Source organism: Pseudorca crassidens, chromosome 13, assembly GCF_039906515.1.
Source record: "Pseudorca crassidens isolate mPseCra1 chromosome 13, mPseCra1.hap1, whole genome shotgun sequence".
Lineage (NCBI taxonomy): Eukaryota > Metazoa > Chordata > Mammalia > Artiodactyla > Delphinidae > Pseudorca > Pseudorca crassidens.
In genome coordinates this window covers 88,024,238-88,038,119 of record NC_090308.1, presented here as the reverse complement: position 1 = coordinate 88,038,119, position 13,882 = coordinate 88,024,238, and the positions used below count along the sequence as shown (strand labels likewise).

The window sequence follows — 13,882 nt, the reverse complement described above, 5'->3', positions numbered from 1 at the left end:
GTCTGACTAAGTCAAAACACAATAGCCCGAGTACAGGTACTGATTGGCCTACGGACTTTGACTGGCTTGTGACAAGCTTAATTGCTTGTTGGAGATTTCTGTGTCTAAAATTCACATAGAAATGATGATGTAGCACTGCTGTTTGATTTTTATTATTCATCAAAAGGATGAATTGATATCCTTATCCCAAGAAAAAAAAAATTGTACTTACCTATGGGAACAGATGTTAGCGAGACTTACTGTGGTGATTATTTGTCAAACACACAAATGTCGAATCATTATGTCAGACACCTGAAGCTAATATAATGTTATATGTCAATTATATACCTCAGTTAAAAAGTAATAAATATACAAAAATATGTGGCTATTAAAAAAAGATGATAAATCTTTAAATCAGTAACTTAGGGAAAGAAAACAGCCATTTTTTAACATAAAGCATGCTTTAGTTTTAAACATTCATGCACTTGAAATTTATATGTTCACAGAAATTTAATCTCCATTTTAAACATTTTTTTAAAAATTTATTTTATTTTTGGCTGCATAGGGTCTTTGTTGCTGCGTGCGGGCTTTCTCTAGTTGCGGCGAGCGGGGGCTACTCTTCGTTGCAGTGTGCAGGCTCTAGGCAGGCGGGCTTCAGTAGTTGTGGCACGTGGGCTCAGTAGCTGTGGCACGCAGGCCCAGTAGTTGTGGCGCACGGGCTTAGTTGCTCCGCGGCATGTGGGATCTTCCCGGACCAGGGCTCAAACCCGTGTCCCCTGCATTGGCAGGCAGATTCTCAAACACTGCGCCACCAGGGAAGCCCTCCATTTTAAACTTTTTTTTAACAAATCACACAAGAAGATTCATTTTAGATATAAAATAGGCTGTTATATAACAGCAAAAGGAAAATAAACTGTTACAATGTTGATAGTAGCCATGGTTGTATCCCTGAGTTTTCAGGACACTTTTTAAGTTTGGGGCTATACTGCCCTTAAGATCACCCTCCCCACTAGTATCCAGACACCCACTGGGGTATTTGCCTCTATTTAGTACACCTGGCACATCATTATACATTGCAATCTAGTATTTCTTTTCTGGGTTGTTATTGTCACATTTGATCTTTCTATCACTGCAATGGTAATACTCTTGCTTTATTAAAATTGTTTTTATCAGACTTCCTCATGGTCTCAACCTACCCTTCGTGGCCCTAATAAGTCTGAGAAGATAGAAAGGGTTGAAATCCTCCATTCCTCTTACATGTCTGGTATAAGTGGAATCATTCAATGTTTACTAGATCTGCCATCCTATAAAGAGTTCTCTGCTCTTCATCATCAGTTTTTGCTGACTTGTAGTCTCCTTCAGTGCTTCATCTTCCGTAAGGATTTTCCTCATAATGCTCTTACAGTCTCCTTTACCTCCCAACTGTTGGCTTTTGAATTTTGAATATGCTAATGAAAAGTCCTGCCTACCATGATGAACTCAAGGACACATGTTTTGCTGAGAAAAGTTAACTGCTATCTGGGCATTTTGTTTAGCTGGAAAAGAAGTCTTCCATCTTAGGGCTTCTTTCTGGAGCATTGCCTTTTCAGAAGTGTTTCCTTACTTCTGGATGTCTAGACCACTATTTGCAAGCTTGTTGCCTCAGTTTGAACCCTCTGCTTCAACAAGTTCAGGTGCTGATGCTCCAAGTGCAGATCTATAGATGTTAGTGAGTCCTCTGACCCCAGGAGCCTCCTAACCAGTGATGGGATGGACCACTGTTTTCTAAGAAGCAGCAGCTTAAAACTGTTGGGCTCCACAGGGCACACACGCTCAGCAGTGAACCACAATACCACATGACACATATAAACACGGCAGCTGCCGGAGTCGCAGGCCCATGACAATAGCAAAAGCTCTATCTAGTTTTTCATCCTTGACTGTCTTTTCCAAGTAGAGCAAGGTGGTACCTCATCTGAGAGGCTAAGACCCGCCCCCTCCCACTTCCCCCCCGCCCAAGCTGATTGGTCCACTTGGGAGTTTGAGCCCAGCTTTGAGAGCTTGATGAGAGCTCACCGGATATTTCATGTCAGCACTGCTTGTGACCATTTCGGGATCTGGCTCACAAGACTCACAACTTGTATCTCAAGTTCTACAAGAACACTGGCTAATACTGATTTGGCTTTGCTTAGCTGAACTTATATCTCGTCCCACCAAGCTCATTTTTTCAAAAGCTTTCACTCTTCCAACTAGCATCACTGTGCTGACAAACTTTTGGCATGAGAGCAGCTGACTGAACATGGGTTTTTTTAAACTACACTATTGTAGATGTGGGTCAAGCATTTTATTTATTATGGTGTTAACTGTTCCCATGATACGTCGCCAAAATTTTCTCCCAATGGGCCATTAAATATATTAACTTTGTCAACAGCCTTTTACCATATCAAAGTTTTAAACTTTTACGTAATGAAGGGGCATCATATATTTCTCAAGCTCTTTAGTTTTCCTTGACTTAGATGGATTCAAGAGTTTCCAAGGCAAGCAATTTCCTTAAGATGAAGGTGATTTGACTTTTATTCCCATAAAAGTCTGCCTGACCCAACTCTTTTTTGAAAGTGCTAACTTTGTTTACAGAGTATAACGTTTATAAAGTTGAATAACTATGCAAGCACAGTCTCTAAGTAGAAGTTCTAATAAATCCTAAGATGCTGCAGTACACTGACCAAGGAAACAATGTGATCCCTAAAGCCCTCTCCAACCTATGCTCAGTGAAAACACCAAACAAAAGGCCTCAGTGTTAGTAGAAAGCCGAGTTCTTCAGAGCAGGTAAAACTCCTGTTTACTCCTTCCAGAGAGCAAAAGAGAGAGTTTTCCGACTAGAAATGACAGTTGCCCTTGTGTAACACAGAACAACCGTGATAAGCTTTACTTGTTAAGGGCCTAAATTACGAAAGAGAGTGGGACGGTTGTGAAAAGGAACAAAAAGGAAAAGCTCCAGCTTGGACGCAAAGAGTTCCATCGGTCCTTGACCAAGTCGAAGGCTCTTACAATTTTTAAAACGCTGCCTAACCTTCCCTCACCCGTGGCAACGCATCCAGGGAGCCGCAGCACAGAGGATGCGTGGGAGTCCGCAATGCCACGCTTGAGGCTGCCGCAACTGCCCGCGTGCGGAGCACGAAGGGGTGCCTAACAGAGCCCGCGGGCGGCAGAGCGCTCCGGCCGCGCCTTGCGATGCTCTCCCCGGGCACCTGCGCTCGCGCGGTCCGGGCCCGGGGGCCCAGGCTCCCCAGGGGTCGTCGCCCGGCAGCCGTAGGGCCACAGAAAAATTTATTTGACGACGGGGATCGCAAGTCGCAGGTGCTACGGTGAACCGCAAGCAAAGCCGACCGCGGTCTGACCTACAGCAAAAGGAAGCGGGGCCTGCACTGAGACCCGGTTCCGGCCCCGAGGGGACTGCGTTTTCAGTCGAGGCCAACGGCAGGCCTCGCCTGGTGACGAGAGCGCACGCACTCGTCGGGGTTTTAAGGAGGAAGGGCGGCACCTCCTCCCTCTCCCGGCCCTTCCCCCTCCCATCCCTGTCCCCCCGCCTCCGCCACTTCCCGCCCCCGCCGGGTGGCGCTCCGACTGCAGCGCGGCGCCATTCATCAACCGGTTCACACCGGCAGCCGCCGCCGCTCCGTGACGTCCGCGGGGCGGGCCTCCGCCCCCGCTCGTCGGCGCGCGACCTAGGGCCAGGCTGCGATTGGTGGCCGGGGGGCACGCACGTCAGGCGCGCTATAAATAGGAGGACTTGTGACGCAAGGGCGCCTCGGCGCGCGTATTGGCCCCCTGGACTGCGGGCCGGTGAGGCTGCGCGCCCTTCTCGGAGCCGCTCGCTGCAGACCGAGTCCGGTTGCCCCGCCGCCGCCGCCGTCGCAGCAGCCCGCGAAGCCGCCTCCGCCGCCTCCGCCCCGCGACGACCGCCGCCGCCCCTGCCCTGCCGCCGCCGCCTCGGGACCGGCTGTATGATTAGGCCACAATCTTCAATGAGTAGACATATTCCTGTGAGTACCCGCGCCCCGCGCCGCCGCCTTTGTTCGGAGCCCGGCGCCCGCCCGCGTCCCGGCCCGAGTCCCGGCGGTCCTGGCGGCGGGCGGGTGCTGGGGACCGAGCCCGGGGCGCTGGGCGGGGCGCCCGGCGGCGCGGCGGCCCAGAAACCGCTTTGTGGCCGCTTCTTCGTCTGGGCGTCTTGCGGGCCCGGCCGGCGCCCCGAGGCCCCTTTGTTTGCCGCGGGGCCCTGGGATCGGGGACGTGGCCCGGGTGGGGCGCGGGCTGCGCGTCACTGCGGCGGGCGCGCCCCCAGCCCCGGCGGGCGGGCGGGCGGGCGGGAGAGGCGGCTGCGCGCGGGCTGGGCAGGGCTCTCCGGCGCGGGGCCGGCGGGACTGGGCCTGTGGGCTACCGTGCGCTCCGCGGCCGGGACCGGCGCTCGGACAAAATGGCCTCGGCGCCGCACTGAAGGCGCGGCGCGAACCCGTGACCCGGGCCGGCGCGGCCTCGCCAGGTAAGCCGGCCGCCGCGGGGGGCGCGCCCCGCCCCAGGCCGCGGGAGCGAGTCCAGGCTTGTCCTGCGCCGGGGCGGGCTGGGCCGGCCGTGTCTTGCGATCGCGGGATCTTGGGCTGTGCCTGAGTGTCCCCTGGCGCGCCGTGTGCTTGCCTTCTGTTGGCTTGTGGCGCCGTGGCGAGCCACACCCACGGCTGTGAGGCTGAGCTTGTGCCCGTGGAACCCGCTACCGTTCCCAGTGTGTGAGGTTGTTGCGCTGTAGCTGGCACCGTGGGCTTGCTTGGGATCCAGATTGTGAGCCAATGCGTCCTGGTACTCTCTCTCTCTCTCTTTTTCTCTCTTTTTTTTGGCCTCACCGAGCCGCTTTTGTGGGATCTTAGTTCCCCGAGCAGGCATCGAACCCGGGCCTTGGGCACTGAGAGCGAGGAGTTATAAGCCCTGGACAGCCAGGGAAGCCCCATCCTGTTACTCTTTTCGTATGAGTTTTGTTTGATGGCAGTAGAAAAGTTGAAGACCAGAAAACCAGATCATTCCCAGGAGTGAGCAGTACTTTTTTTACACATGCTTTATTCCGGGTGCGTTATCTAAAGCACAAGTAGATGTGGAACAGACTCGCCAACGAATCGTTGGACACAACAGAGATTTGTTGCTCGGACTCTGCAGTAGGACAGATCGGTTTAGGCTTCTGCACAGAAATTGGTCCCCCATGCCCCCGTGTGTATTATTGCGGTTATATGCAGTGGGAGGGGAACAATTCCTTGATATTTCCATACTTCCTATCATGGATGGTTTTTCCTGGGGCAGAGAAATGGGGAATAGGGGAGTGTCTCGGGCAGAAGAGAAAGATGTTAGGTATTAGTGGTCATTTCTGCGCTTGTGGAAATCCATCGTCCGTCTGTCCGTCGTCGTCCCGTCCCCGTCCCCCCCCCCCCCCAGCCACTGGGTGCCTCCACTCAGTAAAAATAACCAGGTCACCAAAGGACTTATTTCTGTATTGCTTTCTGTGCTTTCTCATGAAACCGCTTGCTTGAAAGGGGTGGATATGGCCAAACTCAGCTATAACAGGAGTTTCATCTGTTCAGTATGGAAATCGGTGGTGTGCAATACTGTCTATTCAGAAATCGGCTTTCAGTTGAAGAAAGGTAGTACCGGAAATCAGAATACTGAGATAAGAGCCCTTGACCTTAACAGCTTTGCAGATCACTTTAATTCATTGTCATTGGAAAGGTGCCAGAATACACTTTTTATTCTAAGGAAGTAGTGTGTAGGATTTGAAGGGAAAGTATAATTGAAATTATTTCCAGTTACTGCTGTCACACTGTTAACAGAACAAAGTCCTCAGTGGCAATTTAATCACTAATTTTCTTAGCCCAGCTCACAAGTTGATGAAGTAACATCTGAGGGTGGGTTTGAACGAATTTGGATTAATGAAAGTTACCTTCCTTATGGGACACCTATTAAGACATGATTCCTGAGGCTAGTTCCTGTATTTTCACAGAAAAGTGAACTGAGTTTTTGACTTAATGTTTTCTGTGATTGGCTAGATCTTCATATGAATTATTGTTCAAAACTTAGCAGCGTTCTTTTAGAAACTATAACTAGCGTGGGACTCAGTGAAAATGAGATGAGATAGTTTGAATGTAGTTTTAAGCCTTTTTTAATGCTTAAATTTAAACTTAAGCATAGTAAACTAAGGGAATCTTTTGATTTCAAAAGATTTTATTTGGTAAATTATCCATGAGAATACCTGTGAAGAGTTTGGGGCAGTGGCTGGCTCTCAGTGCTCTTGTTGACCTATTAATTTTTTTTTTTTTTTTAGTCCTCTGTTTACTCCCAACCACACAAGCTCCTTGTAAACTACTTGGAAGAAGACTAACGTCAACATCAATGTTTTCCGTGTATATATTATGAAAATATCCTGTGAATATTCGTGTAATATTTGATACTAACATAAAATTAATTTAGATCTTTAAGGGGAACTTGGGGAAAGTATAATTGGTGGTAGCAGTTACCTTGCTTTTGAGACCTGTGAAAGAAATGTAAGGTAATTTACACCATCCCACCACCACTACTTTTTCTTTCAATTAGATTTCAGTTTATGACAGGATAACTGAAACTTCGGTTTTAAAATACAAAAGACTATTACAATTATGAACGTCTTTTTTATAGTTATAAATGGAAGTTCTGTGTATATGTGTGTGTGTGTGCGCGCGCGCTTATGTTTCACGTAAGTTGAAAACTTGATTTCAAGTTGATTAATTTCCAGAGACTCAGATGAGAAATATCTGTTAAAGCGGAATGATAAGTTAATAGGTTGTTAAGAATCAAATGAAATAGTATATATGGGAGCATTTTGAAAACCAGTTTCGTTTTTTTCTTTTAAGAATATATTGACTAATATATTGAATTTTTGTAATACATAAAAATATTTTGGTAGTTGGAAAAATCAATGTAGAAAGTTGTACGTGATAATTTAGAAGAATGTAAAACAAGTAGCCAGGTTTTAAAAGGAGTAATTAGTAGAAGAATGTATGTAAGGGATATTCATCAAATGTAACGATGTGAGGGGTATTTACTTAAAGTAATCCTTGCTTATTGATTTAATCTGTAATCACCTTTGTATTTTGTGGTTCAAGTAAAAGTTTAAAAGGTGGCTTGGGCCCAGATTTGGAAAGATCGTTGTGCCCTTAAATACTGTCAAAGCATAACATGTTCCTTTTGAATTGAAAACAACTTTTTTTCTCTCTTTCTTTTAAACAGCAGTTCTGTGGTGTTCTTGGTCACACATTTATGGAGTTTCTGAAGGGCAGTGGAGATTACTGCCAGGCACAGCACGACCTCTATGCAGACAAGTGAACTGTAGAAATTCATTACTACTCCACCAAGAAGCCCCCATAAGAGTGGTGAACCTGGACACAGAAGTGTTGGATTGAAATCCACAGAGCATTTTTTACAAGAGTTCTGACCTGGATGGGGTAAACCTCAGTGCACTTCCTTTCTCTTGCCTCAGTATTACTGGATTGAAGAATTGCTGCTTCTTGTCAGGAGGTTCATTTCATTTCCCATTACTCCCAACTTCATACTCAAAAGCACTGAGAATTTCAAGTGGAGTATATTGAAGTAGACTCAGTTTCTTTGCATCATTTCTGTATTCAGTCTTTTAAATTCTTTCATAACCCTATTGAGTGTTTTTTAACTAAATTAACATGGCTCGAATGAACCGCCCAGCTCCTGTGGAAATCACTTACAAGAACATGAGATTTCTTATTACACACAATCCAACTAATGCGACCCTAAACAAATTTATAGAGGTAAGTTTTGATGCTTTTTAATGTCTTAAACTGATTGTAGTTTAATAGTGGAGCCTTTTATGTAACAAAATAAAATGTTTTGGAAATTGTGAGGTGTTACGACTACAGTTCCAACTCTCAGAAGTACCAGTGTCTTTACGTTAGAGGTGAATTATTTTATACATTTTGAGGAGAACATGTACTTGAGTTAGTTTAGATTTATAAGTTAATATCTAGTTCTTCATGCCTCACAGTTTGCTTAATTTAAGTGTATATGTGGACAGTATAACAGTATGGCTCTTACCTTACTAGAAATTGGTTGGCGGGAGGCTCCGCTTGTGGGTTTTTCACATATTTGCTTATTAGCATAATGACAGATACTATAAACCAGGATTAGTTTATGTCTTGGCCCCCTTTTGATGCTTAGAATGTAATTATCAGCTACTGATCTACTAATTCTATTTCTGGAAGGATTGTAATGCTGAATAATTTATTTGGGTGCATACACATTTTATTTTATAAATATCTATGGATAATCAGAAACAACAAATAGGCCTTCCAGATCATAGAAATACTTTTATCTTTGATTGTCGTCTGTATATTTTTTAAATGCCAGAATTATAATTAATAATGCACTATGAGTCTTAAAGCCTCTAGTCTTAAATGGTGCGGGGTTTTTACACCGCATTTTTGAGATTTTACTCTCTGAACATACTTTTAAGGCTCCAAACTATACACTGTGCACTGCAAATGAGCAAAAGTTTAGAGTTAATATCAGTCAAGTCAGATTGTTTGTAGTCATGAGTGATTCCTTTGGTCCTTTGTTCCTGAGTTGCTCTTTTGTTAGTGCTTCGTCTAGCCAAGGTTACCGTGACTATAAACGACTTCAGTATGTGAAGGGCCATGGGATTTTTTTTAATATAAAATTTATTAAAAATATATGATGTTTAACAATTCCCTTTCCTTTTAATGCTATTTTAGTATTGTCACCTAAAACAAGGCTTGTGACAGTAAGACTTAACAAGACCGTGTTAAACATACATGATTTTCTGTTAACCTGTTAGAGAGGTGATCAAAATGGCAAATGGTGAGCAAGAGTGACATGGTTACGAAGACTTCATGTGCTTTTTTATATATGTTTTATCCAGGAACTTAAGAAGTACGGAGTTACCACAGTAGTAAGAGTATGTGAAGCAACTTACGACACTAGTCTTGTGGAGAAAGAAGGCATCCATGTTCTCGTAAGTGTTTAATGGTTCCCATGTGTTCACAGTGCTGTGCTGCCAAAGTTTATTCATTCAGATAAACCACTGGCTTCAGAAAGCTTAATTGTTTAAGTTGTTGCAAAAGTATATACTGTCCTGAGGTCCAAATAAAGGTGAAAGCTGAGCAGAGGCTTGAAGCAATAAAAGATCTTTATAAAGACTCAGCATGTATTTGCATTTCATTGACAGTGGGGTTTCATAAAACACTTGTTTAAACGTTAAAAGAAAATGCTTCTGGCAACATTTGGGTGTTAGAATTTTAGAATTATTATACCAATTACATTAAAAGTCTAAAATGTGTATTCTTTTGACTTAGGATTGGCCTTTTGATGATGGCGCACCACCATCTAACCAGATTGTTGATGATTGGTTAAGTCTTGTGAAAATTAAGTTTCGTGAAGACCCTGGTTGTTGTATTGCTGTTCATTGTGTTGCAGGCCTTGGGAGGTAAGAGAATTTCTTAAACCCATTTAATGATACTGGTCTTCATTCTAGTTAAAGCTTGATTTTGACTCCCATAAAGACGCGGTTGTCAGTTTGTGAATCAATTTGCTTTGTTAGGTTACTTACTGAGTTAAATTTAAAAGTAGGTGAGTGTAGCAGTAATGTGTTCCAGTACATTTGGAACTGACAGATGCTGTCGCTGAAATTTATACTTGCCCATGTGGGCGGAATTACTTAATTGTGTGTTCTAGGTTGTATCCATAGTATTGGGAATCACTGTCCAAGCTCATTGGAAAAAGGATCATGAATTGTCTCTAAGGTGTTTTTGCACTGCATATGGTGAGTTTGTGGCAGGGTTCTTGATCCTGGAGAATCCTGTTTCAGTAGGAAGTCATTACACAGCAGTGCCAAAATATACGTGTCCGTAGTTGTAAATTGCTACCACCACCCTCGTCCCCCACTGCTCAGACCATGGCCCTGGGGAGGCTGGCGTGAAACATGTCACAGTCTCATGGATAATAAAACAAAGAAAGCAGTATTTTCCACATCTTTAAGTGGAAAGTATTTTTCACTGCTTGGAATTTAGAAAATATTGTCCACACGTGTCACGATTTACCCTCTCCCTTAAATTTTTTCAGGACTGCTCTCTAGTGATACAGGTCTTAATTTCTAGGCTTATTTGTATTAGCTAAGGACATAGTTGTCTTTTTGATTATAGATTAAAAACCTGGGTTTGATATGAAAGTAATGGTACTTTATTAATTTAATTTTTAACATGAAGTCCAACATTTTCCATAGGTATTAACATAGGAAGTGCGGTAAATAATAGTGCTTTCGGATTGGGGAATGTTCGGAGTATTGAATTTTCCAGGATTTGACTTTGAAAAATAATTTACTATAATTCTTACCTTAACAGAGCTCCAGTGCTTGTCGCCCTAGCATTAATTGAAGGTGGAATGAAATACGAAGATGCAGTACAGTTCATAAGACAGTATGTATTTAATACGTTCTTTCCGTTTGCACTTTTTATTTCCTCGTTGAATGTTAGCGAATTTAAATATATTACTAGGAAAGCAGTTTCTTTTCAAGAGCCTGTCTGACCATTCTGTTCTTTTTTTTTTTAAATTTATTTATTTATGGCTGTGTTGGGTCTTCGCTTCTGTGCGAGGGCTTTCTCCAGTTGCGGCGAGCGGGGGCCACTCTTCATCGCGGTGCGCGGGCCTCTCACTATCGCGGCCTCTCTTGTTGCGGAGCACAGGCTCCAGATGCGCAGGCTCAGTAGTTGTGGCACACGGGCCTAGTTGCTCCGCGGCATGTGGGATCCTCCCAGACCAGGGCTCGAACCCGTGTCCCCTGCATTGGCAGGCAGATTCTCAACCACTGCGCCACCAGGGAAGCCCCATTTTGTTCATTTTTAAGATAGTGTTACCACCAGGGAGTATCTTACTTGTTTGCATTCCATGTAGATACTCATATTACAAAGATTGTAATCCAGTAATGATTCTGTAAATTATTGTTTTACTTCAAATACTTGATTGAATATGTTGCTTGTGTATCTGCCCTTTTATTGAGGTATAGTTAGTTAAAATGCAGATATCAAAGGTAAATGAATGGATGGTAACAGCCAAATAAAATAACCACTCAGTGCAATATACAGAATATTTTGATCATTTCAGAAAGTGCCCTCACGCTGTTTGTAGTCATCTTCCCAACCACCAGGGGCAATCTCTTTTTGACTCATATTACAATAAGTTAGTTTTGCCTTTTCTTGGGCTTTATATGAATGAATTTGTAAGTTTGGACTATTTTGTAACTACCTCTCAAAAAGATTTAGAAAATTAACTTTTTATGGCCCTTTTCCCATTTACACATGGATGCTGATCCCTATTTCTACATTAAGTCACAATGTAATAATCAAAATAAATTGCTACAAGAAAGGTGATGATTGCCTCCTATAGAACAGTAAATGTTAATTATAGAGGGACTTTGCTTTAATTTGTCTTTCGTTTTCTTCCTTCTAGAAAGCGGCGTGGAGCTTTTAACAGCAAGCAACTTTTGTATTTGGAGAAGTATCGTCCTAAAATGCGGCTGCGCTTCAAAGACTCTAATGGTCATAGAAACAACTGTTGCATTCAATAAAACTGGGGTGCCTGATGCCATTGCTTGGAAGTGGAACCTAGACAGGACGGGATTTGTCGTACATGTTAACCAGCATGTTGGCTTGGTGAAGTCTGATGAAGCTTCCATAGGAGTGTTGAAACGCAGTTTTACCAGGCTACAAGCCTGGCAGAATTGCACCCTCTGTTTGGGTTATGATCAACCTACTTGGACACTTAGAAAAGGATTCTTGCTGTTCAGCATTTAAAATGTGCTTATCATTTGTACCAATTGACTTTTCCTGAAATCATGCAGTATGGAGTCATTCATGTCTTTAAATGTGTTTCCATGCCAGATTCTTATCAGTATATAAGAAATTTAGAAAGACTAGGTGCCAAAATACCCAGCACAATTCTTGTTGTTTTTAGTATCATATCGAACTAAAATCCCAGGAACTATGAAAACTCTGGACCTTATGTGTTTTATTCTTTCCATCATTTCAAACATAGAAAGTAGGGCCTATAAGGTTATTTGATCACAATATGTTTACATCTTCCACATTCATACCAGTATACATCAGATTTGCTCGTTTGTTTTTTTTTAATTAACCAAGTCTTACCAGTGACTATTTAATGTCTTTCTATAAATCTCATTTTGTGCTGTCATGGAAGACCTCCGTTTTGAAAATCTACATTGTACAGAAGCACATGTCTTTAATGTCTCCAGACAAAAAAGCCTTACAGTTAATTTTAATGTTTGCACTTTGGGGTGCAACTTACAGGGAGGGCCTGAAAAAAGGAATGGGAGGGGGCTATTAAGTATTTTTAGTAAAATGTTGCCTTTGTCTTGTGCAGAACATGTAGAATATGCGCTTTAATTTAGTAAATATTTTTTTAAAAGGTAGAAATACTTTGTTATGGTAGCTAAAACAATTCTTAATCATAAAATTTCTGAAATTCTTGTAATTTTTTTTCAAACTTATCTGAAGTTGTTTACCAACTTATTTTTGTTTGAAGTGTGATTCCCAACCTTTCTTGCAAAAAACAAAAAAGTGGGTTTCTGCTAATGAATTGAGCAGACATTTAATATTTTATATGCCTTTTGAGCTGTGTAACTTAATATTTGGATACTTGACAATTTGTTTTATTATGTGATTGATAAAATGGTGATGTGTATTAATGTCAGCTCAACCATATATTTATACTGTCCGGGAACATGTGGTTATAGTTCTGTGGGAGAAATAATTTGTCAGTGTTCACCAGCTTGTAAAAATCTAGTGCGAGAGCTTAAACATTAAATAAATGATGAAATGCATTTATTGTCATTGAAGTTGTTTTGCTTAAAGTTAACTTATTTTGTAGAAAACGATATGAAAGAATTGCACTTCACTTACTGCCCTTTGAAGCGTGGATTTTTTTTTTAACAAATGAAGGATTAAATGAAGTTGGCGTTGTGATAAGCTCCTTATAATTAGGCAGGGAGCTATTTAATATTAAAAGTGCTTTCCATTATAAACTTTTTTTAAGGTTTAGATAATCATGAACCAATGTACTCTTACATACTGAGGAGAAACTGTCGTGGAGGAAGACCATGATTTGAAGCTCAGTTCCACCAACTAAGTGGTTTTGGGCAACTTAACTTCTGAGCATCAGTCTTCTCATTAGCATATCAATAATTACATACCTTTATAGGTTTTGAAATTAATTCAGACATAAATTTTTGGCATGTGAGGTCTTAATAAGTGTTACGTTTCCTTCAGTAATCTGAAATACTTTTGCATAGCTCGTGTTAATCTAAAAGGAAGAGATGTCCTTGTCTGATAACCCTTTTTTTAAAAAAATAGCTACAACTGACTAAAAGCCTCAAAATTTGAGTAAAAAAATGATATACCATCTTATGTTTTAAAGAATTTGCTTCCATTTTTTCATACCAGTTTAGCATTTAATATACTCCATTCTTGAAACTTAGGCTTGTTGTATGCACTAAGTTGTGAATGGAAGAATTAGTAGTAATTCTATAATTTGATATATATTGCCAGACTAATCAGTTGATTAATGTAGCTATCATAGCTACTTACATATTAAAGATCTTATTATCAGGTGATTTTCATAATTCAATTACCTTATAATCCTATATTAGTTATCCCACATTTACACATAAGGGATATGAGCCTCTAGTTAGGTGATGAGCTCATAAGTGGTAAAAACAGAGACTCAAACCTGTGTGACTGTCCATTCTACCACACAGCTGTGACTATGTATATATGCCTGGCCATTTTTTTATGTTACCAGT

The 13,882-nt window shown here is 42.2% G+C and overlaps 2 protein-coding genes across 3 annotated transcripts; both read left to right on the top strand.

The window, feature by feature from the left end:
- The first annotated feature begins 3,864 nt into the window (after positions 1-3,864).
- LOC137204858 (uncharacterized) lies at positions 3,865-7,395 on the top strand. The gene is made up of 2 exons (XM_067702887.1): positions 3,865-3,998; positions 7,255-7,395. Exons 1-2 carry the CDS (start codon positions 3,960-3,962, stop codon positions 7,348-7,350), a joined length of 135 nt encoding a protein of 44 aa, XP_067558988.1. The 5' UTR covers positions 3,865-3,959; the 3' UTR covers positions 7,351-7,395.
- Positions 7,396-7,663: 268 nt separating this feature from the next.
- On the top strand, positions 7,664-12,904 carry PTP4A1 (protein tyrosine phosphatase 4A1). 2 transcript variants are annotated; one of them, XM_067702886.1, is made up of 5 exons: positions 7,664-7,805; positions 8,933-9,025; positions 9,366-9,496; positions 10,410-10,484; positions 11,519-12,904. In XM_067702886.1, the coding sequence occupies exons 1-5, from the start codon at positions 7,701-7,703 to the stop codon at positions 11,856-11,858; spliced, it is 744 nt and encodes a 247-aa protein (XP_067558987.1). In that variant the 5' UTR covers positions 7,664-7,700; the 3' UTR covers positions 11,859-12,904. The 2 variants fall into 2 exon arrangements, with proteins under 2 accessions (XP_067558987.1, XP_067558986.1); XM_067702885.1 differs by having other exon boundaries at positions 11,515-11,774.
- The last annotated feature ends 978 nt before the right edge of the window (positions 12,905-13,882 follow it).

Coding starts and splice junctions, on each gene's coding strand:
- PTP4A1 (XM_067702886.1), top strand. CDS start 7,701: ATGGCTCGAATGAACCGCCCAGCTCCTGTGGAAATCACTTACAAGAAC. Junction 7,806..8,932: donor CCCTAAACAAATTTATAGAG/GTAAGTTTTGAT, acceptor TGTTTTATCCAG/GAACTTAAGAAGTACGGAGT. Junction 9,026..9,365: donor AAGAAGGCATCCATGTTCTC/GTAAGTGTTTAA, acceptor CTTTTGACTTAG/GATTGGCCTTTTGATGATGG.
- LOC137204858 (XM_067702887.1), top strand. CDS start 3,960: ATGATTAGGCCACAATCTTCAATGAGTAGACATATTCCT. Junction 3,999..7,254: donor CAATGAGTAGACATATTCCT/GTGAGTACCCGC, acceptor TCTTTTAAACAG/CAGTTCTGTGGTGTTCTTGG.